The following is a 25263-nucleotide window of genomic DNA, read 5'->3' on the forward strand; positions in this document are numbered from 1 at the left end:
AGCAATCTAGCCGCCCCCAAAACCCCAGCCCAAGGGGAGTGGGTGGCAGGCATATCTGGGTCTTTCTCCTAGTGTGTCTATGCTTTAAAGCGCTCTTGTTTCCTGGGCCCTGGGGTCCAATCTAGAAAGCACTGCCTGAACCAATACCTTGAAGCGTTTCGACCATGATGCCAAATGCCTTTTAAAATGTTCAATACCTTTATTAGTCACCAGAGAAATGGAAAACAAAACAGCAAGACTCCATCCCAAACAAGTCACAGTGGCTGTCATCACAAGCTATATAAAAGGCAGAGCAGGCTCGGCTCGCTTGGTGAAGTGCTTGCTGGGTAAGCACGAGGAACTAGGTCAATGCCGGGGGACCACTCAAAAGGCCTAGTGTGGTGGTGAGCATTCATAATGCCAGTGCTGGGGAGGAGGAGACAGTCGGATTCCCCGGCCCACTGGCCTCAACCTCCACCCCTGTCCCCACCTGACTCTCCAAGGCCCACAGAGAGAGAATGAGAAAGACCTGAGGCTGTGGAAACAGAACCCCACACACAGGCCTGCAGGCAGGCCCACATAACACACAGGAAGGAGGGAGAGGGAGACAGACTGGGGAGGCGCTTCGGTCCTCAGTCCCTAAGGGCTCCCAGTGCAAACAAGAGGATTCGAATTCAGATCCTCACACCCACATAAGTAAAACTGCAACCTGAGGCAATTAAAACATTGATCAGCCACCTCAGCCCAATGGATGAAGCCATGGGCTGAGTGAGAGACCCTGCCCAACTATGTATGTGTATATATATATATGATAATAAATTTAGAGAGCAGTTTAATATTGGATCAATTTGGAAAAATAACAGCAGTAGGTTCACCCCCTGGGGCCTGTGAGCTCCTTGGCCAGGTTTGCAGTACCATGCTTGTGTTTCCTCCCATGGAGTGGGTTTTAAATCAAAGCAGGAAGTAGTTGGTTACCCCGTAAACGGTCTTGCCACTATTTTACCCATGGGCCGACCTTGGCATGCCAGACATTATCACAGTACACAGAGTTCACAGCAAAGCTGTTGATGAGAGAGAGAGAGAGAGAGAGAGAGAGAGAGAGAGAGAGAGAGAGAGAGAGAGAGAAGCCCACATAGAACCTTCCAGCACTAAGAGAGCTAGGCAACAGGAAGGAAGCTTCCTGGTCAGTACCCAGTTTGATTTCTCCATGTCTGTGTGGCCATTGTTTGTGCTATCTTAAGCAATATGGTCTTACCATCAAATTCTGGTGAGCAGATGGGCAATCAAGAGCCATGGCAATAGCCTGTGAGGGTCCCTGGGATAATTCTAACCAACAACTTGAGAAGTATCCCACACCTGGCACCAGCATTTTATTTGGCAGCTTATGACTTCTTGATAGGATGATTATCCTACCCTTGTATAGGATAACTCCAATTAAAATTCTTCATATATATATATATGAAGGTCATGAAATAGATTTCCATGTGACTTTTACAAACATCTTTAGACTTTATTTTCCCTCCCCCATCCCCTCCTCTGCCCTACCCTTCCATTCTGCTCCCATTTAACCTTCCTCCCTCTGATTCCCCTGACTACCTACCCTCTGAGTTTGCATCTCTCTGCCCATAGACCAGTGGAACTCTCAGGACTTGTCTAAAGATGTTTCTTTGTGCAGTGGATGGTGGTTAACGAAGACGCTCACAACTGGTCCAAATGTAGAGAGTAAGTGACTATGGGGTGCTCAGCCACAAACGAGACATCTCTAGCACACCTCTCCCCAGGGCTCAGTGAAAGAGGGGTGGAAAGATTGTAAGATCCTGGAGTCAGTGTCTCCTGAACATGGCAGGACTCATGAGCACTCACAGGAGCTGTGTTTGCCTACACAAAACCTGCACACGGTCAGTCTACATAACTCACTAGTGTGGCATGGGAAGGGGCTCATGAGCCGCACCTCTCACTGAGCAGCTGTGAGCAGTTAGTGGCTTCTAGAGGAGGGAGAGCTAGCTTGTGTTAGGGCTGTGACTCCTGGTAGGTCAACCACGCTCCTGTGGGTAGCTCCACACCCGAAGTATGTGGACAGCATAATTAGGGAAAATGAATTCGTAAATATTTAAAAAAGAGAACGTGAAGCCGGGCGATGGTGGCGCACGCCTTTAATCCCAGCACTCGGGAGGCAGAGCCAGGCGGATCTCTGTGAGTTCGAGGCCAGCCTGGGCTACCAAGTGAGTTCCAGGAAAGGCGCAAAGCTACACAGAGAAACCCTGTCTCGAAAAACCAAAAAAAAAAAAAAAAAAAAAGAGAACGTGAAACTGAGGAGTAGAGAGGTGGATCTGGATCTAAGAAGATTGAAGAGGGTGATGAGTGATGTTGCTCTGTATGCTGTGAATGTGTTGCTCTGATTGGGTGATAAATAAAATGCTGATTGACCAGTAGCCAGGCAGGAAGTATAGGCAGGATAAGCAGAGAAGGAGAATTCTGGGAAGTGGAAGGCTGAGTCAGGAGATGCCAGCCCGCCGTCCAGGGAGCAGCATGTAATGACACACAGGTAAAGCCACAGATATGTGGCAACATATAGATGAACAGAAATGGGCTGAGTTTAAATGTAAGAGCTAGTCAGTGGTAGACCTGAGCTAATGGCCAAGCAGTTATAATTAACTTAAGCTTCTGAGTGATTATTTTATAAGTGGGCCATGGGACTGCGGGGGCTTGGAGGGACCTGGAGAAAACTTCAAGTTACAAGAGGGTAAATATGCCCAAAATATATTATATAAAATTCTCAACGAATTAATAAAAAACATTTATGAATACATAAATAAAAAAGGTTGTGGTGATATATTATGTACTCTAATAAATTTGCCAGAAGATCAGAGATCAGAACAAATCACTAGATTAAACATAGAGGCCACGCAGTGGTGGTACACACCTTTAATTCTAGCACTCAGGAGGCAGACATCTGTCTGGATCTCTGTGAGTGCAAAGCCTTGGACTACATGAGATTGACTCAGTCTAGGAGAGAAACAGAGCCATGCAGTGGTGGTACACACCTTTAATCCCAGCACTTGAGAACTCATACCTTTGTTTGGGAAATACACACGCCTTTAATCCCAGCACTAGGAAGGAAGTGATGATTGGGCGGAAAAAGGTATATAAGGTGTGAGGAGACAGGAACTAAAGGCTTTTCAGCTGAGGAACCCCTTTCAGCTGGAGCTCTTTCAGGCTGAGGAGCTGGTGAGATAAGAGGTGGTGGCTGTGGCTTGCTCTCTGCTTCTTTGACCTGGGAAATTTTATTAGGGTACACAATATATCACCACAAAACATAGAGAGTGAATATAGAAGACACCTAATGGTGTCCATACACAAAAGCACATATACCTATGTATTTTCACAACCCCTCTCTTACATACACCCCACAAAAATAACATAAATGAATAAATAAATGCTGATGAGATATGGGGTATGGTGATTTGCATTAGCATGGCCCCCACGGGCTCATATATTTAAATGTTTAGTCACCAGGGAGTGGCACTATTTGAAAGGATTAGAGAGATTGGGAAGTGTGGCCTTGTTGGAGGAAGTGCATCACTGGAGGTAGGCTTTGAGTTTTCAAAAGCCCATGCCAAGCCTGGTGTCTCTCTCTGTACCTGCAGATCGAGATGTAGCTTTCGACCTCTTCTCCAGCACCATGTCTGCTATACCTGCTGTCATGCTTCCTGCCACTACGATAATGAACTAATCCTCTAAACTGTAAGTAACCCCCCAATTAAATGCTTTCTTTTGTAAGAGTTGCCTGGGTCATAGTGTCTCTTAACAGTGACAGAACATTGACTAAGGCATGGGGGAAAGGGAATTCTTATACATTTTTGGCAGGAATGTAAAGTAGTGTGGATGCTATGGGAAAGAATTGAAAGTAGATCTAGCCTGTGATTCAGCTCTCCTACTTCTGGGACTACAGCCAAAGAAATCCTTGCATGGCCATCACGGCATCATGCACAATAGCAAAGTTAACCAGCTCAGATGCCTAACAGCAAATGGATGGACAAAGAAAATGTAGTGGCCTTGACCATGACCTCCTCTTCTCTTTCCCCTGCCTCTCAAGTGCTGAGATTTACAGGTGTGCACCACCATATTCGGTTTATGCAGCACTGGAAATGGAGCCCAGGTCTTATGCATGCTAGGCAAGCACTCCCAGCAACTGAGCCACGTGCCCAGCCCTGCCCTGCTCTTGAGATCCCCATAAAGCCATCGAGGCACAGCTGCAGGCTGACTGGTGCTGGAGGGGATGAGCACTGCACAGCAAAGAACCTGGGAAAGTTCTGTCACATTCAGCAATGCAAACTCCAAGTCCAGACAGCTCCACCGGCCTGCTGCTGGCACACAGCTGGGGGTCATTGCAGGAAAAAGACTTCAAGTTTGGGTTTCTCTAAATGAAGCTATTATGTGTGCATTTAAAACAACTCAATTCTAAAACAAGGAATAGAATGAGAAGGCACCTACACACACCAATGATAATCTTTCCCCCCAAATACGCTGTTTTCTAAAAATACCCTAAGATTTACAGGGCCGTTTTCATAACTTTAGTGAAATACAATTCAGACCACACACTTCTCCACAGAAAGTGTGCAACTTGATGGTTTTTAGCACATTCACGGAATGGTATAGCTACCACAGTCTATTTTAGACTCTTTTCATTGGCCCTCAAAGAAACCCTGTGTCAGAGCTGGAGAAATGGCATGTACTGCTCTTGCAGAGGACCTGCGTTTAGTTCTCAGCACCACTTCATGAAATTCACAAGTACCTGTAACTCCAGCTTCAGGGGATCAAGGAAAGCAATGCCCTCTTCTCTGGTCTCTGTGAGCATCCATATGTAAGTACACACACACACACACACACACACACACACACACACACACACAAAACTAGACACCATTAGGCAGCCATTTTCCATTCCCTCTTAACTACTCACTTCTCAACCCAGGTCACTGCTCATCTTCATTCTATCTCTTCTTACCTTCCTACCCTAGACATATCATACACATTTCAGCCCTTCATATCCAAGGGTCCTGCAATCACAGATTTAAGTAACTATGGATTGAAGCATAAAAAAAAAAAAACCTGAGCCCACGCTGAACATGTACACATGATTTCTTGTCATTCTTCCCTGAATCTTATAACATATAAACTATTTCAATACCATTTACATTGTATAAAGTATCATCTAGAGATGCCTGAAAGACTATGAGATGAAGTTGAAAGATGACTCAGTGGATAGAGTACCACTGCACATGTATGACGACCTGGATTGGATTTCCAGCACCCATGTAGAAGTCAGGCATGGTGACCTACTGTAATCCCAAAGCTGGGAAAGCAGAGACACCAGGCTCCCTGGAGCTCTGGTGAGCATCAAATTCTGTGAGGAATCCTTGAGAGAGAGAGAGAGAGAGAGAGAGAGAGAGAGAGAGAGAGAGAGAGAGAGAGAGAGAGAGAGAGAGAGAGAGAGAGAGAGAGAGGAGAGAGAGAGAGAGAGGAGAGAGAGAGAGAGAGAGAGAGAGAGAGAGAGAGAGAGAGAGAGAGAGAGAGAGATTGATTTCCTATTCTTGTATCTTGGGCAATTCTGTGACTACATATGTCTTGTTGAATTTCTCAAGTACAAGCACAGGGTGACGGTCTATGCTGAAACATGGAAGGGGCTTTGAACAGTGAAAGCTGGTATGATTACCCTGGATCTTCATCTAGAAGGAACTGTGTGTTGTCACCTCAGAAGATACAGACACGGGGAAGTCTGGAGGAGAACCTGCAAAGCACAGATGAATTAACCTAGGTGAGGATTTGCAAAGCACTGCCCCCAGCCAGCCTTTCCGGGGCTTGGGTAGTTGACAGCATGGAGAAGCTACAGAATGTGAGAGAGGGTAGTGGTGGAGGTGGGGGAAACAAGCCACCCGATGATGGAGAGCACGATGCTCACTGCCTCCTTGACATGGGCTTCTTCAGCTGATTAGGGGGACTTTGGGGGAGGCCCTACTTTGGCAGTAGACCCTGGGGCCGGAGGGCCAGAGAGTAGTTCTGATCAGGGTCTCCGTACCTGTTTCCACCAAGGAATGCATCATTCCAGCACTGGCCAGTTCTTCATTTCTCTAAAGCCCCCACACAGTGCCCCTCCTGTTCCATGCTATTCTGATTCTGGCTACCCAGAGGTAGCGAGGATGCCCTGGGTTCTGACTGCACACTGCAAACCGTGGTTTTCCACCCAAACAGTGCTAATCTGCAGCTCCTCATGAGCCCTCGATTTCATAGTTTCTCAGAATAACTCCCCAAGTCAGGAATACTTTTTATTCACTAGATAATGGTTTGCTACAAAGGACACAACTCAGGACAGGCCAGATGAAGAGCTGTGGGAGAGAAGGTTGGCAGAGTGAGGAGCCCCTGTCCCTTCTCCACCTACTCATCCTTCTGGAGCTCTCTGAACTCTGGTGTGGGTCTTTGATGGAGCCTACGGTGGTCCGGTCAATGCCGTCACTGGCTACTGTTGATGGGACCTTCCCAGCCCTGTCTGCTCTGGAGATCAGGGGAGAGGCTGAAGGTTTCACACCTCTAACCCCTCAGCTGACTTTTCTGTAGTTGGGTTCCACCCCCACACTAACAGGGCCCTGATCTCTAGTCATCTTGCTAGCACACAAAGGAGAGTCAGTTCCAAGGATTCAGAAGCTCTGTCACAGGAGCCCCAAAGGCCAATGTCAATCTCCTTTTAAACCTCAGGGCACTTGTGATTATCTTCCATAAAGAGTCAAACACATTTTCTTCCTTTAGCATATCCCCCATACCCCAATACATACCACATGTACCACAAATATCACACATATAAACACACATAGCACACCACATCATACAGTATGCCCATATCATATACAAACACATATATCACACACTATATACACATACTCATACATCACTCACTACAGATACACTACACAAACATATATATTGCACCACACATATCAGAAACATAGATATATACACCATGCAAACACACAATCACACACAAGTTTACTACTACTACTACTACACACACACACACACACATCACATACTACACTCACAAGCACACACAGACACTACTCATTACAAATACACTGCACAAACACACATTATGCAAACACACCCAAGCACAACACACTACACCACACACTACACACTGCACAAACACCCACATCTCACACACACATTCTCATGGTACACATACCACATGGACACAGTGTATATGAGTTATTGTCTCTGAAGACTGGCAACTTCTTTCTGAAACATGAACTGTGAGAAGAACAGTTCCTGGAACTCCTGGTTGGCCTCAAGGATGACGTCAGGGGACAGAGTAGGAGTGTGGTGATGGGGACAAGGTGCTGTAGTCACTTGGTGTTGGCAGATGACCGTCATGAAATGAACTTCCCCCACCCCCGAAGGATGTGGCAGTGAGTCAAAGGCTCACTGTGGGTCCAAATAGGGTTGTAACATGCAGGCCGGGTTCCATTCTGCAAGCCCACAGCCAGGTCCAAATATAAAGCCATCTCTATCAAAATCTGTGTGGTGCGAGCCGGCAGAGGGGAAGTGGCTTGAGGTTGTCTATCAAGTTGCAGTGACCACAAGACCCAAGTCCCCAGTATTGCCCCACGAGAACTCCTTTCTCGCATGGTATCTATATGTGAAGAGCTCACATTTTTCTCTAGGACCACAATTCCAGCAGTCAGTGCTCTCCAGAAAAATAGAATAGATACATGGATGCACACACCTGTAACCAAACACACCTGCCAGGAGGGACTGACTCGTTCATGGAGATAACGATCCACATCCAACGCTGTGGAGTTAATGGACCAACTCACGTCTGAGGCCATTTCACTGCTGATTCACAGCTAAAGACAATCAGCAGTGAGTGCTCTCTACCTAGGGAGAGTGGCCCTTTGTCTTCAGACAGTCTGTTCATACCCAAGGGACTGGACGGAACTTCTCCACACAGACCAGCCCTCTGCTGGAGCAGTCAAATGTTCTTCTCACCCAAACACCCCCACAAGCATGCTAAGAATGATGCCCAGAGAGTCTCTGGGTACCCCAAGGCTCAGTCTAGAGGCCACAGAACAATCAGACACCTGCTGGCATCTCCACAGAAAACACTTCTTCATTTCCAGCCAGCACTGTGTGATCAGGCCACACTTTCACCTAAAAGTCTCATGCCTTCTGACACACTTATCCAACCCCATCTTTTCAGGGATGCTCTCAGAACAAGAATTCTCTAACTCCTCCATTCCTGCTGAGCTTGTCAACTGGCTTTCTCTCATCAGCCAACAAGACACAGGGAAGACTTTTAGTCAATAAACCTGAAAGGAGAGCTACTTCTCTTGGGAGATGCCGAGAAGTCTGTCTGTAGTGGAATCTATGGGCCTAGAGACCCATTGTGGGAGCTGAGTGTCTGAGCTTAAAGTCCAGATACAAACAGCAGGGATAAGGTTTCTAGCACAGTAGACAGAGTAAAGGTCCATCACAGCAGACAGGCAGGGGTGAGGCAGGACCTCCATCACAACAGACAGGCAGGGGTGAGGCAGGACCTCCATCACAGCAGACAGGGGTGAGGTCGGACCTCCATCACAGCAGACAGGGGTGAGGTCGGACCTCCATCACAGCAGACAGGGGTGAGGTCGGACCTCCATCACAGCAGACAGGGGTGAGGTCGGACCTCCATCACAGCAAACAGGGGTGAGGTAGGCCCTCCAGCAGACAGGGGTGAGGTAGGACCTCCATCACAGCAAACAGGGGTGAGGTAGGCCCTCCAGCAGACAGGGGTGAGGTAGGACCTCCATCACAGCAGACAGGGGTGAGGTAGGCCCTCCAGCAGACAGGGGTGAGGTAGGCTCTCCATCACAGCAGGCAGGGGTGAGGTAGACCCTCCAGCAGACAGGCTGGGATTCTGTCAGGCCTGAATTGAGAAGACAGCTGCTTCTGGCTGGGAATCTTTGAGGGATAAAAGGCTTCATTGAAATACAGGTTTCAGGGAGACTTCCAGGATGCTCTGGGTAAAATCACTTTTAGGAAAGCCCGTTGATAGCAGTAAAATTCCTCATAGCTCTCAGGCGTAGGAGACTGATTCCTGAGGCTGGTGTTGGAGGATGTCACAGGGACTCAGGGTCACCCTGTTCTGTCAGCAGCTTTCCTGGGGATTAGAGATGCAGATGCTATAAAAACACACCTCTATCAGCAATGGCCGTGATGGTAACACAGTGGGAAACAAGACCGGGCCCTTTTGTGGGGTCAGAGAGTGGCCAAGATGCTGTGCACTTACCCTGGCCACAGGAGGTGGCTGTAGAAAGAGCTACAGAAGCATCTTGAACTGCAGCCGCCTCTTCCTTCTTTAACGGGATGTTGTAGGAGTCAAACACACTGAGACACACTCATTCCCATTGCACTTGAGGAGAGAAATAGCTTCTCTCTGCTGTTCCAAGACACTAAGCGAATTTGGAAGGCTAGGCAAGTAGATCCAGAGCTCAGGGGCATCATGCTGCCACTGAGCAGCCAAGGCAGGGCTCATGACCCTGAGGGCTTGTGTTTCTCACCAGGCAACAGAGAAGGCCAAGGCCAGGCAAGTTCTACCTTCACATGCCAGATGAACCCCAAGTAAGCAGCTTCCTGATCCAAATTCATCTTCTACAGGCAAGAAAGCACTTGAGAGAAGGTAACAGACCTGGACTCTGCCTGCTCAGGAATTTATCTCGGCTTCCTCTCTTCGCTCCCTCTACAAGCTGGTCTGGAGAACTTTTAAATTTCCTTTGTAATTGAGCAGTTCCCTTCCAAAGATTCTCATTTCTCCCCACATGGCAGGTGAGGCTTGCCCTGAGCACAGGAGTAGGCTCGGGGTGAGTGATAGAGGTAAGCTAAGGTGGGCAAGACACAGGGGCCAGGTCTCAGGCACATGTGGTGGTGGGGTGGGGGGTCCCTGCCTTGCAGCTGGTAGAGGGATGATGGGGTGGGGGTGGGGGGCCAGAGGGGGCAGAAGGCTTAGCTTATCAGCTCAAGCTGGCAGTCAGTCAATTTCAGACTGAACTGGTCCCTATCAAGACGATGACGTTAAAGACAGTATGATTAACACTAGTCATCTTGAGGGGAGTAACAGTATTAATACGGATCCACCCAAATCCTCCTGGCCACCTAGGCAGACTACTCAAGCCCAGCTCTGCATCCATTTCTGCAGCTGCTGGGTCCTGGAGCATTCGCGGGATAGATGCAGGACCCTGAGGTCAGGATCCAGGATGTGTGTGTTGGCAGTAAAGGAATAAGAGCAGGGGAGTCCAAAGGAGTGAAGAGCCCCAGTCGTGGGTCCTGACAGCCCGGGTGCCTCAGACTGGCAGAGAGGCTGGGCGGGGACCTGGCCCGGGGCGGAGACGTGGCTGGGGACCGCGATGTAGCAGGGGACTAGCCCGCCAAAGCTTGGGTTAGGGGCGGCAGGAGGCGGGGTGACTCTGGGCCCCGCCCCGGAGAGTCGTTGCAAAAGTTTGCCTTCGGATCCTCTGGGGCAGAGTCTGGGTGAGCGAATTCAGAGGAAGGCGACAAGGTCCGGGTGCTGAGCGAGGTGACTGGACGACCGGGGGAAACCTGAGGCCACGAGCGACCTCCGGAGCCCCTAGACTGGAGTCTTAGCTAAGACACCCCAGGATGCAGCCAGCCCAGATGCGCTTTGCTGACTGAGGTGAGCGGGGATCCGGCTGGAGTGGTTCCGGGTCCGCTCGGACCACTTTTCGGATAAAATTCTAACCAAGTCGGAGCACCATGACCTAGGCTCGCGAATGCCTCGCATCGGGCCACCTCCTCCTCTTCTCCAGGCCATTCACTCCTGTGACCTAGCCGCCTCCTAGGGCTGGTGGAGGGGTATAAGATTCTTTTACATTACAACCAGGGCTTTTTTAAAAAATGTGTTTGTAAACCCTGAGCGTAGTGAGCCGGCTCTCCAAGTTCCCTCACTATACTGGCCTAATTCAGAAGTTAATACGGATCCACCCAAATCCTCATGGGAAGAAAACCTGGGGATGGGGTGTGTGTGTGGTTTTTCCCTCAGGGGTGTGTTGGGGGGGGGTCGTTCTTTTAAGTTTTATTAGCTACAAAATTCCAGTTTTCTTAGCACTTCTCAAACTAGGCAATTAGGGGTGTCAGGCCTGGAGCTGGAATACAAAGGTGTCTGCAATGCGATAGCGAGGCTCGGGGGGGGGGGGGAATTGGTATGTCGGTTTTTAACTGAGATAGAACAGAGGTAAGGGCGGCTATTAACTGTGTGCCTGTGCATGACCTCTGTGGCCCTGTCTCTCTGGCCTTGGACACTCCTGATGTAAGAGGGACTTCTTGTCAGCTGTTGAAAAGAAATGCTTTGCTCTGAACATCACAGTAACATCACCCTGAACCCCCACCCCCCACCCCCACCGCGGAGCTGGTGCTCGGAGACCCCCAGAGTCACTCATCATTCTAAAATCTGCAGTCAGAAGTCTCCGGTATTGCATATCACCACCTACAAAGTTTATCTATTCAAAGTTCCTTCCTTCATAGGTGAAAACCAAGCAGACAAGGTCAAGGAACTGTAATGCTTAGAAAGTGGAGTGAAGGGTTACATACTGCAGGTAAATTGCTGACGAGGGTGCCTGGGATCAGGGCTGTTTTGTTGAGGTGATGGTGGTGGTGAGGTGGTGTGTTTGTTGGGGGGGAGAGTATGTGTATGCATGTATGTGTATGTGTGAGTGTGTGTGAATGTATGTGTATGTATGTATGTGTGAATGTGAGTATGTGTATGCATGTATGTGTATGTGTGAGTGTGTGTGAATGTATGTGTATGAATGTATGTGTGAATGTGAGTATGTGTATGTGTATGAGAGTGTGTGAATGTGTTGTGAGTGTGTGAGTGTATGTATGTATGTGAGTGTGAGTATGTGTATGTGTATGAGAGTGTGTGAATGTATTGTGAGTGTGTGAGTGTATGCATGTATGTGAGTGTGAGTATGTGTATGTGTACGAGAGTGTGTGAATGTGTTGTGAGTGTGTATGTATGTGTGTGTACATGTGTGTGAGTGTGTGTATATGTGCTGTTTGAGGAGTTGTGGAGGTATCTAGATCTGTAAGCTTCTTAAGGGGTACAGAGCTCAGTGCTGGGGTGTGTTACGTTACCATAGAATCCCATGTTGGGTCTTCCCATCTGCAAACCAGCGGATATCACATCCTGTCAATGTCACTCTGCTTTCACACGCACCAGAGAGTCCACCTGCAGAGCCCACCCTTAGGGACCCCCCCCCATATAGGGAGAATGATGTCATAACCACTTAGCATATTTCCAATGTCATTGCTCTTTATGATTTTGTTGTTGTTGTTGTTTTACATACACGACCCTCTGGTTCTCTACCATATTTGGATGTAGGAACTCTCATTTCCTGCCAAGCTTTATGTGCTGGCCTGATGACCTGCTTCCCATGAATCAGGGACTGGTCCTCTTTCTGGAAATCATGACACTTTGTTCCACAGATCTCTTTCTTGATGCCTACAGTTTATGAATATATTTTTGTTATAAGAATAATACAAATTTGAGTGTTTCACAATTTTGAAAATGTTGGGGTTCCCTTTTTCTATCAAAGGCTGGAGGCCACTTTTAAGCAAGCTGTTTGTGTTAGCTGGGATGTGGTGTTGGGGTCCCTGAATCTTCTCATCATAGCTACCTTCACAATTCCGTGTTTATCAATTTTGGATCCATGTTATAGGATTCTAAAAGGTTTTCCACCACTCTTGGAAGAGGTGCTCAGCAGACGGCTGTGATGTTCTTGTGGTGTGCTTGGCTTTGAATGTTTCTTCCATTCTCCTGTCTTTGGAGTTATCTAAACATTCCGCCAAAGCTCCCAGACTGGCATTCCAGTAGCTTCAAGCAATTAGGCTGCAAAGACACTTCAGAGGCTCTTAGCACCTCCTAGTTAAGGGACCTATGACAAGCAACTGACTCACAAAAAGCTTATCCCTGAAGGGATGGGCTGGAACAGATGCCCTGGCACCCAGCCTAGCCAAGCTCTACCACTAAGAATGCATAACCCTCCCCCTCAACCTCAGTTTCCCCATGTGTCCATTCAGAAGTCACATGCTATTTTCGGGACTAGATGTGACATGGCATGACCAGGATCGACTTCCTGGGCAGGATACCCCATGTTCGTGCATGTCTTCAACTTTCTGATGGAAGCTATTTCCACATATTTACATTCACTTTCTGGAAGCCTGGCAGTAAGTTGGTCCCCTGCCCTTACTGAGAATTTGATAAGACTGACTGGCAGGCAAAGGAGAACAAAAATACAGAGACCTTGCATCATAATCTGATGCCTTCTTACAGACGAGTCTGTTGGCTCAGGACGTTCGCACAGCACCCAGCATTCTTGGGACATGACCTCCGTCTCTGGGGTTTCTTGGACCGCATCTGGATCTGTAACTTCATCTCGTTTGCTAATGAGAAGGACGTGTACAGCAGAGAGCAGGACCTGGAAAGCCCCACCAGGCAGAGGGACTTGTATCCATGCTTGAAGGAAAACAAGTGGGAGATACAGGAAGCCTTCACCCAGTTTTCATCCGTGAGCTTTATCTCACAGGTGCTCCACTGATGAGCTAGTGTGCAAGGCTGTGCATTCTGTCCTGGACTGTCTCTGGAGGCAGAGTGAGGCCAAGGCAGAAACCCCAGAGTGAGGGGTCTCATTAGCAAAGGAACTTTCCAGGACTGGGAGCCATGAACTGGCCCGCTGGCTATTTCATTTCTCAGTTCTTGTAAAAGAAAAAGAAAATGAAGCAAACTCTGGCTTTCTAAGAAATGTTGCTCACTGTCAAATAGTGGATGCTTTAATTCAGTTTGGAGGGCGAGGTCACTGATGTCTCTGGAAAGACATGTCTTTCCAAACATGGAGTTCTTCCTCTGACCAAAAGAGATTTCCTTTTCTCCGAGAGAGAGAAAGAGGGAAGGAGGAAGGAGAAAAGGAGAAAAAAGAGGAGAAGGGAGAGAGGGAGGGGAGTGAGAAAGAGGGGGAAACACTAGACAGCAGAAATAGTCCCCCTCCTTTTCCTTCCTTTTATAGTCTGTTTACTTTTTAAACTGACATATGGAGAAAGTGAGTCGCTGGGGTAGAAGGCACATCTGGAATCCATCGGACCCCTCTCCCAGGCTCGCTTTCCCCAGGGGATGCTGCTTTTGGATTGGGGGCGGGGAGGGCAGGCATGCCTAATATTGGCGAGGTCTTGTGTGGGGTCACTCACCATGGAGCCATTTGGTCAAGGCGTCTCCTTCCTTCTTGGCAAAAGGAAAATATGTTTGGTGTCAGGGTGCTTCAAGGAAAGCTGTGTGACCCTAGTGCCATGAGGCCAAAGTGAGAAGGCCCAGGTGACGGCTGCAAGGACAGCTCAGAGGTGAACAGTGGCTCCCATTAAGCACAGAGTGACTGAGGACTCCAGCTTAGTCCCCCATCAGATCAGAGGGGGCCAGGAGAGGGGAGTGAGGAGCCTGCAGGCGGGTCAGAGTGCTGGCTAGCGCACACCTTGGGAGTGTGCTGGTGAACACAGGCACGGGGCTGCAGAGGAATCTGTGCTGAGACCAGTGCTGCCCAGGGAGCCTTCTACCCTAGAGCTCAGTGGGACCTCTACCTGTGGAACGTGCCTCTCATTTTAGAGGACACACTAACTAGTCTGTGTATGACCACAATCTCAACATCAGATTTCTATATATATATATATATAGAAATCCTGTGTGTGTGTGTGTGTGTGTGTGTGTGTGTGTGTGTGCTCATGTATGCCAGCATGTGTGTGGAGGTTAAGGGACAACCTTGGGTGTCAGTCCTTGTCCCCTATCTTGTTTGAGACAGGGTCTCCTTTGTTGTCCACTGCTATGTATACTAGGCTAGCCCATCTGCTGGCAAATCTGGGTATTCTACTGTCTCCTATCTAGTGCGGGAGTGCTGGGATTTCAGAAATGCACTATCATGCCTGGCTTTACAAGCCACCTGGGGATTCAAACCCAGGCTCTCAGCCTGTGCAGAAAGTGTCTTCCCCTCTGAGGCATCTCCACAGCCCAGGAGCTTCCTTTCTTTCCAAGGGAAATGAATCAGCAGTCCAATTTACACAGTCATTGCTTCCCCAAAGCAGGATGCAAAACTGCCTGCTGCATCTGCCTTGCCTTCAGTGGAGGTGCCTTGACCCAGTTCACAGTCGGAGCTGGACAGAGAGACCAGCACTTCTGGGTCATGGTTACAGCCCACCTTTTATACCTGTGTGCCCCTTAGAAACCAAGGGCGGCTGGCAAAGATGAAGGCATCTGTTCACCAAAAGAATGTGTGAGAAACAACACTTGGCCGTGGAAGAAATTGCCCTTGTCTGTAAGTCAGATCCAATAGAGGGTGATGTGCAGACACACAATGGATTGAGAGCAAGAAGGATTTGGCTGCATCCGCAAGCCTGGTTCACATGAGCATCCTGGGGAGGAAAACACCCCAGGTGTGGAGTATCCCATGAGTTCATTTATATACTGAAAGAAATGGTATAAATTCACTTGGGCTGGGGAACCCAGACAGTGGTCATGCTAGGTGACGGTAGTGACCAGTAGAGATCCCTGGTGGCCTGTTGCTGATCTGAGTGCTGGTCTCCGGTGTTTTGGTTGTGTCCTGTGGGTCAGATTGACTTTCTGGTGCACTCCTGCGGTGACTGGGTGACAATATTGACAAGAGCCCCCTGATACCCAGGGCTCGGGCTTTCTTCTAGCAAAGTGGAGGTCTGTGGGTGGCACCCCTTGGGGACAGAGGGGAGAGCTCCTGTGTCCTGCTGCTGCCACGCACAGTGACATCCAGATGTATCCCAAATCATCTGGTGTTTAGTCCAGGACTTAGCTCCCAGGGTACGGCCAGCTTTGTGATACTGATAAACCAGAGAAAATACATGTTTAGGTCCCAAAGTGACAGCTTCAGATTGCTAATGCAGAGACTCATCTTCAACAGAATATGCTATGTAAAATCTCAGCCGCTTGAGAGAGGAGTTTTAATTAAGGGGAACCATCGTCCAGGCTTTAGTGGCAAAGTGGGTTAGCCTCCCGGCCTTCGGCCTTCGCAGGTCCCGGCACGTCTGCTGTCTTTGTTGTGGGTATTTAATTGTTAGCTGTTTGCTTTCACTGTTCACCTGTTCCTCTCTCACTCTGCTCAACCGTCTCTGTGCTCTCACTGAGAGCCCTGGTTTTTCACCTTCTGTTCCCCCTAGAGGGAGTCCAGATCGGCTGATCTCAAGGGGCTCTCGTCCCCTCTCCTCACACTTGAGGCCAAAGCCCCAACTTCCCAGGGAGCGATGAGACGGGTCGAGTGCTGTGGGAGGTTGGGAAAGCGAGGCACAGGAGACGAGCTGAGGTAGTGTAGGAACACCCCGAGGGCTGGGCAGATGGCTCCGTTGGTGAAGTGCTCGCCCGCCTCTCACACATGAGAAGCTGAGTCCCATTCCCAGAACTCAGGTGAAAAAGAAGGGTATCCCAGTGCTGGGGACACGGGGACAGGAGGATTCCTGGGACTTTTTGGCCAGCCAGTCAAGCCTACTAGGCATGTTTCAGACTTTGTCTCAAAACAAATAAATAAACAAACACCCAAGGTAGACAGCATCTGAGGACCACACCTGAAATTGACCCCTGGCTTCCACACATGTGCACTCACGCATACACAAAGGTCACTCTAAGTTTACTCATCTTCCCTAGAACAAGAAACCTGGAACTGAGAATCAGTTTCCACCTGTGCTGTGACCCAGGGCTTCAGGGTGTCCATTCCTGGGTCAGAAACCGCTGGTTGCAGAGCAGACAGCCCAGGGACATTTTGAGACAAACCTGGGCATTGTGGCATTGTGGATGGCACAGCTAGTCACGTGATGGGGACAGAGCAGAGTGTGGGAGGAACATAGCGTGACGGCTGCTGTCACAGGGACAATGCTCACAGGACATGGGGCTGGGCACTGGTCGTGATGATGACGTTTCCTGCCTTTGGTATCTAATCTTGACTATCAACTTGATGGCATTTAGAATCGTCATGGAAACAAACTTCTGGGCATGGCTATTTTCTAGATCAGGTTAATTGAAATGTGTGGGCAGCACCGTTCTGTGGGGCAGGGTCCAGGACTGAATAAGAATGCCAGCTGAAAACCAGCAGTCATCGCTCTCTGCATGCAATGTGACAGTCATGCCTTCCCTGCCACGGTGGACCACACCCTCGACCCGGGAGCCAAATAAACCCTTCTCTCCCCAAGTTGAGTTTGTCGGGTATGTTGTTGCATCTCAGAAAACTGTGGCTGCTTCTAATTTCCAGTCTTCAAATGAGACCTTGCAATGTTTCTCTTAAAGTGACGGCAGCCTCAAGGAAAGGTCATGAGGGCTGCTGTGACCCTAGAAGATGCTATAAGATGAGTAGAATGTGACAGACAAGATTTAAAAAAAATCTGGAGGGGTGGGCTGGGGGTGAGTGCTCATTTAGCAGTCAAGAGACTGTGAGTTCAATCCCCCGAATAAAACTGTCCAGTCGCTCCAGCTTGTATTCTCAGCACTTGGGAGGCAGAGGCAGGAGGGTCAGAAGTTCAAGGTCATCATAGCAAGGCTATGTTACATGATCCCTTCCGTCAAAAAAGAAGTACGAGAACAACCACCACCACCATCACCTCCACCACCACCACATTGCTAACATCACCACACAACCACCATACCACCACCACCACCACCACCACACCACCACCACCACCACCTCTACCACCACCACCACCACCACCACCACCACCACCCCACCACCACCACCCCACCACCACCACCACCACTACCACCACCACCACATCACCACACCACTACCACCACCACACAACCACCACACCAACACCACCTCCACCACCACCACCACATCACCACACCACCACCACACCACCACCACACCAACACCACCACACCAACACCACCACCACCACCATCACTACCACACCACCGCCATCACCACCACCACCACCACCTCCACCACCACCACCACATCACCACACCACCACACCAACACCAACACCGCCATCACCACCACCAGGGTGGTTAAGAGCAGAAAGGGACTGGCAGAATTGTCCTGCCTGCCTCAGGGAGAAGCTTTAGAAGCGCAGTGGGGAGCCTCGTTGGGGTGAGACGGGGCTCAATGGATGACAGGGGTCCTGACAGGTGAGCCCCTCTGTGTCCCTGGCATCTCATCCTCAGAGCAGCTCTTTGAAGTTAAAAGAGGGCAGCGCGAAGGGTTCTACCAGGCAGCAGGCGCCATTCAAACCAACCTTTACCCACTCCTGTGGTCCCAGGCAGCTCCCAGAGCTGGCCTAGGCCAAGGGCCGTTCCAGGTAGAATGCAGACATGAATTCAGACAGTTCCTGGGGATTCCAGAATAGCAGATGTCTTTGAAGGCCAGGAACTAGAAGATGTCTCTGCCAAGAAGCCATGGGCCTCCTCTTCCCAATGTCGCCCACTCTAAGGTCTCCCAAGCGACGGAGGAAGGAAAGGCGTGCACTGTCCCACTGCTCCCAAAGCGGTCACGAGTGCAGAGCCCTCCTGTGGTCACTTTCTTCTCAGCCCCCTAGCACCACCCATGGAGGAACCACTGGTATTCTTCAGGGGTTAAAGTCACTGCAGAACTGTGGAAGAAACTCCTGGTGGTGGGTGAAGTCCTGCTGTGTTCATCCATGTGTCTAGGAACCAAATTTAGGGCTGGAACTTAAACACTGTGAATAAAGCCTCACTGTGGACAAAAAGTGGGCTGTTTTCAACTCACTCCACTTGGACCTCATTGGACATTTAAGAACCCAGTAACTGTAACTTAAAATAAGTGAGTCTAGAAAGGGGGTTGGGAGGAACAGGAAGAGGCTAGACACAGCTGGACAGAGGAATCAGTTCCAGAGTTCTGCAGCAGAGTGAGTTGGCTTGGGTTCACAACACTAAAGAATCCAAAGGCAGGGGTTTCGAACTTGCGAACGTTTAAGGAGGGGAGGATGCTAATGGCCATGCTTTGAGTATTACCCACGGTATACACGCATCACCACACCGCACCGGCAAATACGTACAATTATGCGTGTCAACTACAAACGAAGGATGAATGGTACATCTGTGGGAACCAAGCCTTCGCAGCTGAGCTGCAGAGCCTCAGAACCATGCGGTCAGATGGAGATGAGCCACAGGCCAGGTTAACGCATCCGAGGGCCAGTGGACAGGACTGGGGAGTGGCGGTTAGTAACTTAAGCTCAGGCACCCAGTACCCCCGTGGGAAGCTAGTCTGGTGTCATGTACCTAAAATCCTAGTGTATAGGCAGGTAGACAGGAGGATCCCTGGAGCTCAGTGGTCAGCCAACATGGCTGCATGGGTGAGCTCCAGGTTCAGTGACACACACATGCAGGGGCACACACGTGCATGCATTTGCAACACAGACACACACACACACACACACACACACAGACACACACACACACACACACACACACACACACACACACACAATTTCTTGAGGGCCTGGTGCTTGCTTGCATTCAAGACCTTCACAGCAATCCTGTGTGTGTGTCCTTTTTTCTATTCACAGGCCTTGTGAATATGCTAACTAATACTCCCAGCACAGACCTCTGCCTTTCAAGCCATACTCAAAGTTCATGTAATTTCCTCCCTTTCTGCCTTAACCTCCGTGGCGGCAGCTTCCAGGCCAGTCCGCAGTCCTTCCTCCCCGGGTTCTGCTCAGTGCAGTGGCCTCAGGGTTCTTGCTCAGCCTCAGGCTGCCCTTCCTGCCCGGCCTGTGTGGTCAGGCCGTAAGGCTCTCTGCCAGGTGGGCCAAAGGCCCTCCAGACCTCAAGGGATTTGGTCCAAGGAAGTATGGGATGCTTCCCATGGTGTCACTCCAAAACTCATCAGGGAGGACTCCGAACTCCTTCAGACACCATTCCCCCTGCTGTGTCCTGATTTTCTCTCCCCCTTCCTTTCCTACCTCTCCTTCTCCCCTCTGTCCTTCCTTCCTCTCTCCCTTCTCCCCTCCATTTTTTTCTCATCCTGTGAAAAATCGGATTCCCTCTGCAGCTGGGAAGAGTGGTTTACCAGCTCCCACGTGGCGGGTGAGAACTAACTCAATATTTCCTGGTGCCTGGAGGTTTCCAAGTGGAAGCTTGCTGGCATCTTCTGCCTTGGTTTCCTGATTTCTCAGATTCGTGCACTGAGGTTTCTTCTCTGGCAGCTGCAGGGCCCTAACAGCTTTTCCTGGTCTCTATCTTAGAAACTATACACCAGTCCTCCAAATGCGTTAGTATTTTCCACACCGAGGGTCAGTTCATAGTGATCACTTGATCCAAGGTTTCCTCTACTTTATCTCTTTGCAGAGCCTATTTTCTACACTCTTGCTGGATCCAGGCCTGCACGCCTTCCCGAATCCACCACCACAGTCCCAATTGTTCCTTGAAATGAACGTTCCTGGAGCGCCCTCTCGTGGACTGTTGAGGTAACCATCTGTCTAGAGAAAGGTCATGGCTACGCATGCGCAGGACCACCAGCCCATCTTCGGTAATGATACTCTGCGGAAACATTACGATTACGTAGGGAAGCTAGCAGGCAGGCGGGACCCCCCTGACGGTGGAACCCTCGTCACCACCGTCCTCTTTTTGGTCACCTGTAGCTTCATCGTCTTGGAGAACCTGATGGTTTTGATTGCCATCTGGAAAAACAATAAATTTCACAACCGCATGTACTTTTTCATCGGCAACTTGGCTCTCTGCGACCTGCTGGCCGGCATAGCCTACAAGGTCAACATTCTGATGTCCGGCAGGAAGACGTTCAGCCTGTCTCCGACAGTGTGGTTCCTTAGGGAGGGCAGTATGTTCGTGGCCCTTGGCGCGTCCACCTGCAGCTTATTGGCCATTGCCATTGAGCGGCACCTGACCATGATCAAGATGAGGCCCTATGACGCCAACAAGAAACACCGTGTGTTCCTTCTGATTGGGATGTGCTGGCTGATTGCCTTCTCGCTGGGCGCCCTGCCCATCCTGGGCTGGAACTGCCTGGAGAACTTTCCTGATTGCTCTACCATCTTGCCCCTCTACTCCAAGAAGTACATTGCCTTCCTCATCAGCATCTTCACAGCCATTCTAGTGACCATCGTCATCCTGTACGCGCGCATCTACTTCCTGGTTAAGTCCAGCAGCCGAAGGGTAGCCAACCATAACTCCGAGAGATCCATGGCCCTGCTGCGGACCGTGGTGATAGTGGTGAGCGTGTTCATAGCCTGTTGGTCCCCCATTTTCATCCTCTTCCTCATTGATGTGGCCTGCAGGGTGAAGGAGTGCTCCATCCTTTTCAAGAGCCAGTGGTTCATCATGCTGGCTGTCCTCAACTCGGCCATGAACCCTGTCATCTACACCCTGGCCAGCAAAGAGATGCGGCGTGCCTTCTTCCGACTGGTGTGTGGCTGTCTAGTCAGGGGCAACGGGACCCAGGCTTCACCCATGCAGCCTGCTCTTGACCCAAGCAGAAGTAAATCAAGCTCCAGTAACAACAGCAGCCATTCCCCAAAGGTCAAGGAAGACCTGCACCATGTGGCCACCTCTTCCTGCATCACTGACAGAAACAGACCACTTCAAAATGGGGTCCTCTGCAAGTGACCATCTCCAAAGGGCCAGCTCTGCAGCCATACTTATTTATTGCATGTGTTACTTCCATGTGGGCTCTTAGAGACCTTGACTTTGGAGGTCTGCTTGATGTGGCCACAGTGTGGGCATCTTCTGAGGAGGAGACCCAAGGAATCATCAACACATTTCAGCCTGGATATGGACGTGCCTCGCCTGTTGCATGCAGGCTCCATCCTTCTGAATGTACCAAGCTGCTGATATCATCCACTGCCTTTGGCTGCCGCTTTCCCTGGTCCAGGTGCCAGAGGGCAGGTGGTGATGCGCTATGCACAGTGCACCTTGGGATGATGTTTCGTTATTTTCACACTACATTTATTTTTCATAGAATGGGTGCTCGTGTACGTGTGTGTCTGCTTCTGTGTTACCTAGGAAGTGCACACCAGGTTTTCCCAGGTATAATCCACATGAAGTGCCAGTCCTCCGTACATTATGGAACTGTTTCTCCAAACCTGCCCCCACTGCTCTACCAGGTTCAAGGTCACCACCACATGCTAAGGTGATGCGCCCCTCCCAGTCCCAGTCCTCTAGCATTGGCGTTTTAGCTTATAGTAGTGGAAAGTTACTAAAGCTCTGTGTTCTCAAACGCCTCACCAAAGAGAAGCCCAGATGTGTGGGTCCCTCTCTCTTGTGTTCCATGCATAAGCTTAAGCACATCTGAAACCCAAATTATCTGATAATTTGGGCATTTCTGAACATCACAGAAAAGCCAGCTAGGCTCTCTCAGAACCCACTAAGGAAAGAGCCCATAAGGAGAGGTAAGGTGCTCTCCACCATGGGTCTCTGTTCCAAGGGAGTCAGTCTGCTGCATGTGGGAGTTGCCAGCAGTGAGCTTTACAAGCCAGCCTTCAGCTGGATGATGCTGAGTTCAATTCTACATAGAAAAGCTCGATGTCAAACGTCCCCTTTGCTGTCCCTGGCAAGGAGCTGGAGCTATCAGCAAAGCTTCTCAGCTCCCTCAACGTGAGGGAGCCCTGACCAGGACCATTCAGTGAGAGGACTCTGCCAGGCTAGGAGGTGTGACATGGCTATTTGTACATTCTTCAGAAAGAAGCATCGTCATTCCTTCATGGTGGACGCCTCCATCACTTGGACCTGCATTCCTTTGTCCACTTTGTAAAGGAAGCGCTCAGATGGCACCTCCGAAGTGCCCCTCCCCAAGGACTCCAGCCACAGGCCACACAGATGGAATGTCGTCGGTGTGTCTGGAGGGCTGGCCAGCACCCATGCTCCCAGAGAAGCCTTCCAAAGGACTCTCACTTGGGGGGACCTCATGTCAGAGCTCCCCATAAGTTGATTAGTGTCAGAGACCATTGCCTTATGAACCCTGCCTTTACACACCAGGAGCCTTTTTGTAAGCTGATTTTACTCTTGGTGGTTACCTGATGGCATTTGTTCTTGCTTAGGGATCCTAGGTAACCGTGGGCTGATTGACTAAAGAGTTTCCTTCACATCACTCCTGGTGGATACAGCACGCTGCCAAGATGTTCTGCTGGAGCGTTGCTCTGCGCTCTTCTCTACATCACTGAGAAAAAAGAACTTATTCTCTTGTCACAAGCATTGACAATCCAAGACATTTCTGGAAAAGGAAAGCATGAAAGTGTCGGGCTAAGAAAAACAAAACAAACAAAAAAGCAAAAACAGAAAAAAAAAAAATAGACCAGTGTGCGGCGGAGTTGAGGTGGGAACAGAAGGGCTGGAGGACATGCGCCTTCGTGCCTTGAGGATGGGCCTGGGTCACGAATATCAATAACGCATTTTGCATGACCCTGCCTGGTGATATCCTCCTGTGGCTGTGTCCACTCGGCAGCCCCTGCTGGGAGCCGTGCCCACCAATCCTGCTAGGAGGCAACATTTGTAGCATGACAGACTTTGAAGCAATTGAAATTTAAAATACACTAAAATCTAAGTGTGCTCACTTGATGTACTCAAAACTGATCGACCACCTGTGATGCCAGTGTCCACTGCTTCACTAGTTAGCCACCTGTACAGCATTTAGACGTGGAGTGTGTGCAACCCCCACCCTGGCGGTCAGAAACAAGTGACCTGCCACCAGAGCACCTGGGGCCCCCCAGGGCTGTGAGCAACCTCTACTACTTACAGTTTATGTTTATTAATAATTAATAAAACTAAAAGACTTCATAGAAAACCCATTCTTGGGGTCTGTGTGGTAGACTGTTTTGTCGTTTTGCAATAGGCCCTTGGGGGTCTAAGGGGGTGGTCTTGCTTCTCCCCTGGTACCTGGTCTCACAGCATTTCAGGAATAATCCACATTTAGTAACCCAGTCACTGTGTCCCATTATCCCCCAGCCCCATCACGTAAGTGATGTTACGATGAAGCTTTAGTGTGCTGGATGCTACGGACACCAGTCTGGGGAGATACTGTTTTACTGTTGTTGGTAGTGGTGGGGGCGGGGGGGAGCATGTGTGTCTGTGGTGTGTGCATGTGTGTGCACATGTGTGTATTGTGCAGGCAGGAGTAGAGGCCAGAGGTTGATGTTGGGTGTCTTGCTCTGTTGCTCTCCATCTCATTTTTTGAGACAGAGGCTCTCACTGAACCTGAAGCCGCCTGTTTGGTACACTGACTAGTCAGCAAGCCCCTGGGATCTGTCTCCCTCCTGCTGGGATTACAGACACAAACTGCTGAGTGTGTCTTTTCCATAGGAGCCATTTCCCAGCCTAGATCCCATGTTTGGAAGAATGGTAATAGCCCCTCTATAGGGGAGAAATTACAAAATAAAAAATAGAAACATTGTCCGAGCAGAGGGCATCAGACTGGGTGGTGTTTGCCAATGATGTGCAAGACGGGCCAGCAGGTCAGCACCAGCCCTTGGAACTGGCGCTCTGTCTTACAAGTGGTAACTTTTAGCCTCTAACCTGCATGCCACACAAAGAGGATCCATGTTTGGTATGTTGTTCTGGAGACTACAGTTGTTATAACTTGTAGCTGAAAGTTCCCAATGAAGCCTTCCCACGGTCTCTCACCTCTGACCTGCCCACGGCCATTTGTGTTCCAGATCGCAAAGTCGGTGTGAATCTTTTGAAGTGTTTCTGCCATTTTTTCTTCTGAGGAAAAGCAGACACTTAATTTCTAGAGAGTACTTTTCAATCTATCCTCCTGTCTTCTGTGAAGCATTATAAGATTCAGGGCTGGTGAATTGGCTCAGCGGGCAATGGCACTTGCTGCCAAACTTGATGGCCTGGGTTAGACCCCCAGGACCCACAAGATAGGAGGAGACAACTGACTCCCACAAGTTGTCCTCCAACTTCTACACATGCATTACGGCACCATACAAACATAAGCTCCATTACGCAAACAAGAGACAACTTTTCACAGTAGCCTTTATTGCCAACAGACTTACACCTATAGTCACTGAAACAATTAACTATTTAAAAATGGTTGTTTCTCTCAATCTTTGAGCCATGGTTCTTCTGTGCTGGGAAAGAGCTGTTCACAGAAAGGTAACAAGGTGCGTTATAGAAAATGTCTAATTGCAACACTGGTTCCATGCTTTGGAAACTGTGGACAAGTGCAAACCTCATCACCCAAATGCTTTTAGTGTCAGAGGTTCAGAGGGGCT

General features: G+C 49.5%; 1 protein-coding gene across 2 annotated transcripts; it reads left to right on the forward strand.

The window, feature by feature from the left end:
• The first annotated feature begins 8825 nt into the window (after positions 1-8825).
• Positions 8826-23835, forward strand: S1pr3 (sphingosine-1-phosphate receptor 3). Of its 2 annotated transcripts, XM_076573327.1 has the most exons (4): positions 8826-9032; positions 9573-9595; positions 9667-10699; positions 20384-23835. In XM_076573327.1, exon 4 carries the CDS (start codon positions 20528-20530, stop codon positions 21656-21658), a length of 1131 nt encoding a protein of 376 aa, XP_076429442.1. In that variant the 5' UTR covers positions 8826-9032; positions 9573-9595; positions 9667-10699; positions 20384-20527; the 3' UTR covers positions 21659-23835. The 2 variants fall into 2 exon arrangements, with proteins under 2 accessions (XP_076429442.1, XP_015851257.1); XM_015995771.3 differs by having other exon boundaries at positions 8828-9595.
• The last annotated feature ends 1428 nt before the right edge of the window (positions 23836-25263 follow it).

Source organism: Peromyscus maniculatus, chromosome 5 (assembly GCF_049852395.1).
Source record: "Peromyscus maniculatus bairdii isolate BWxNUB_F1_BW_parent chromosome 5, HU_Pman_BW_mat_3.1, whole genome shotgun sequence".
Taxonomy (NCBI): domain Eukaryota; kingdom Metazoa; phylum Chordata; class Mammalia; order Rodentia; family Cricetidae; genus Peromyscus; species Peromyscus maniculatus.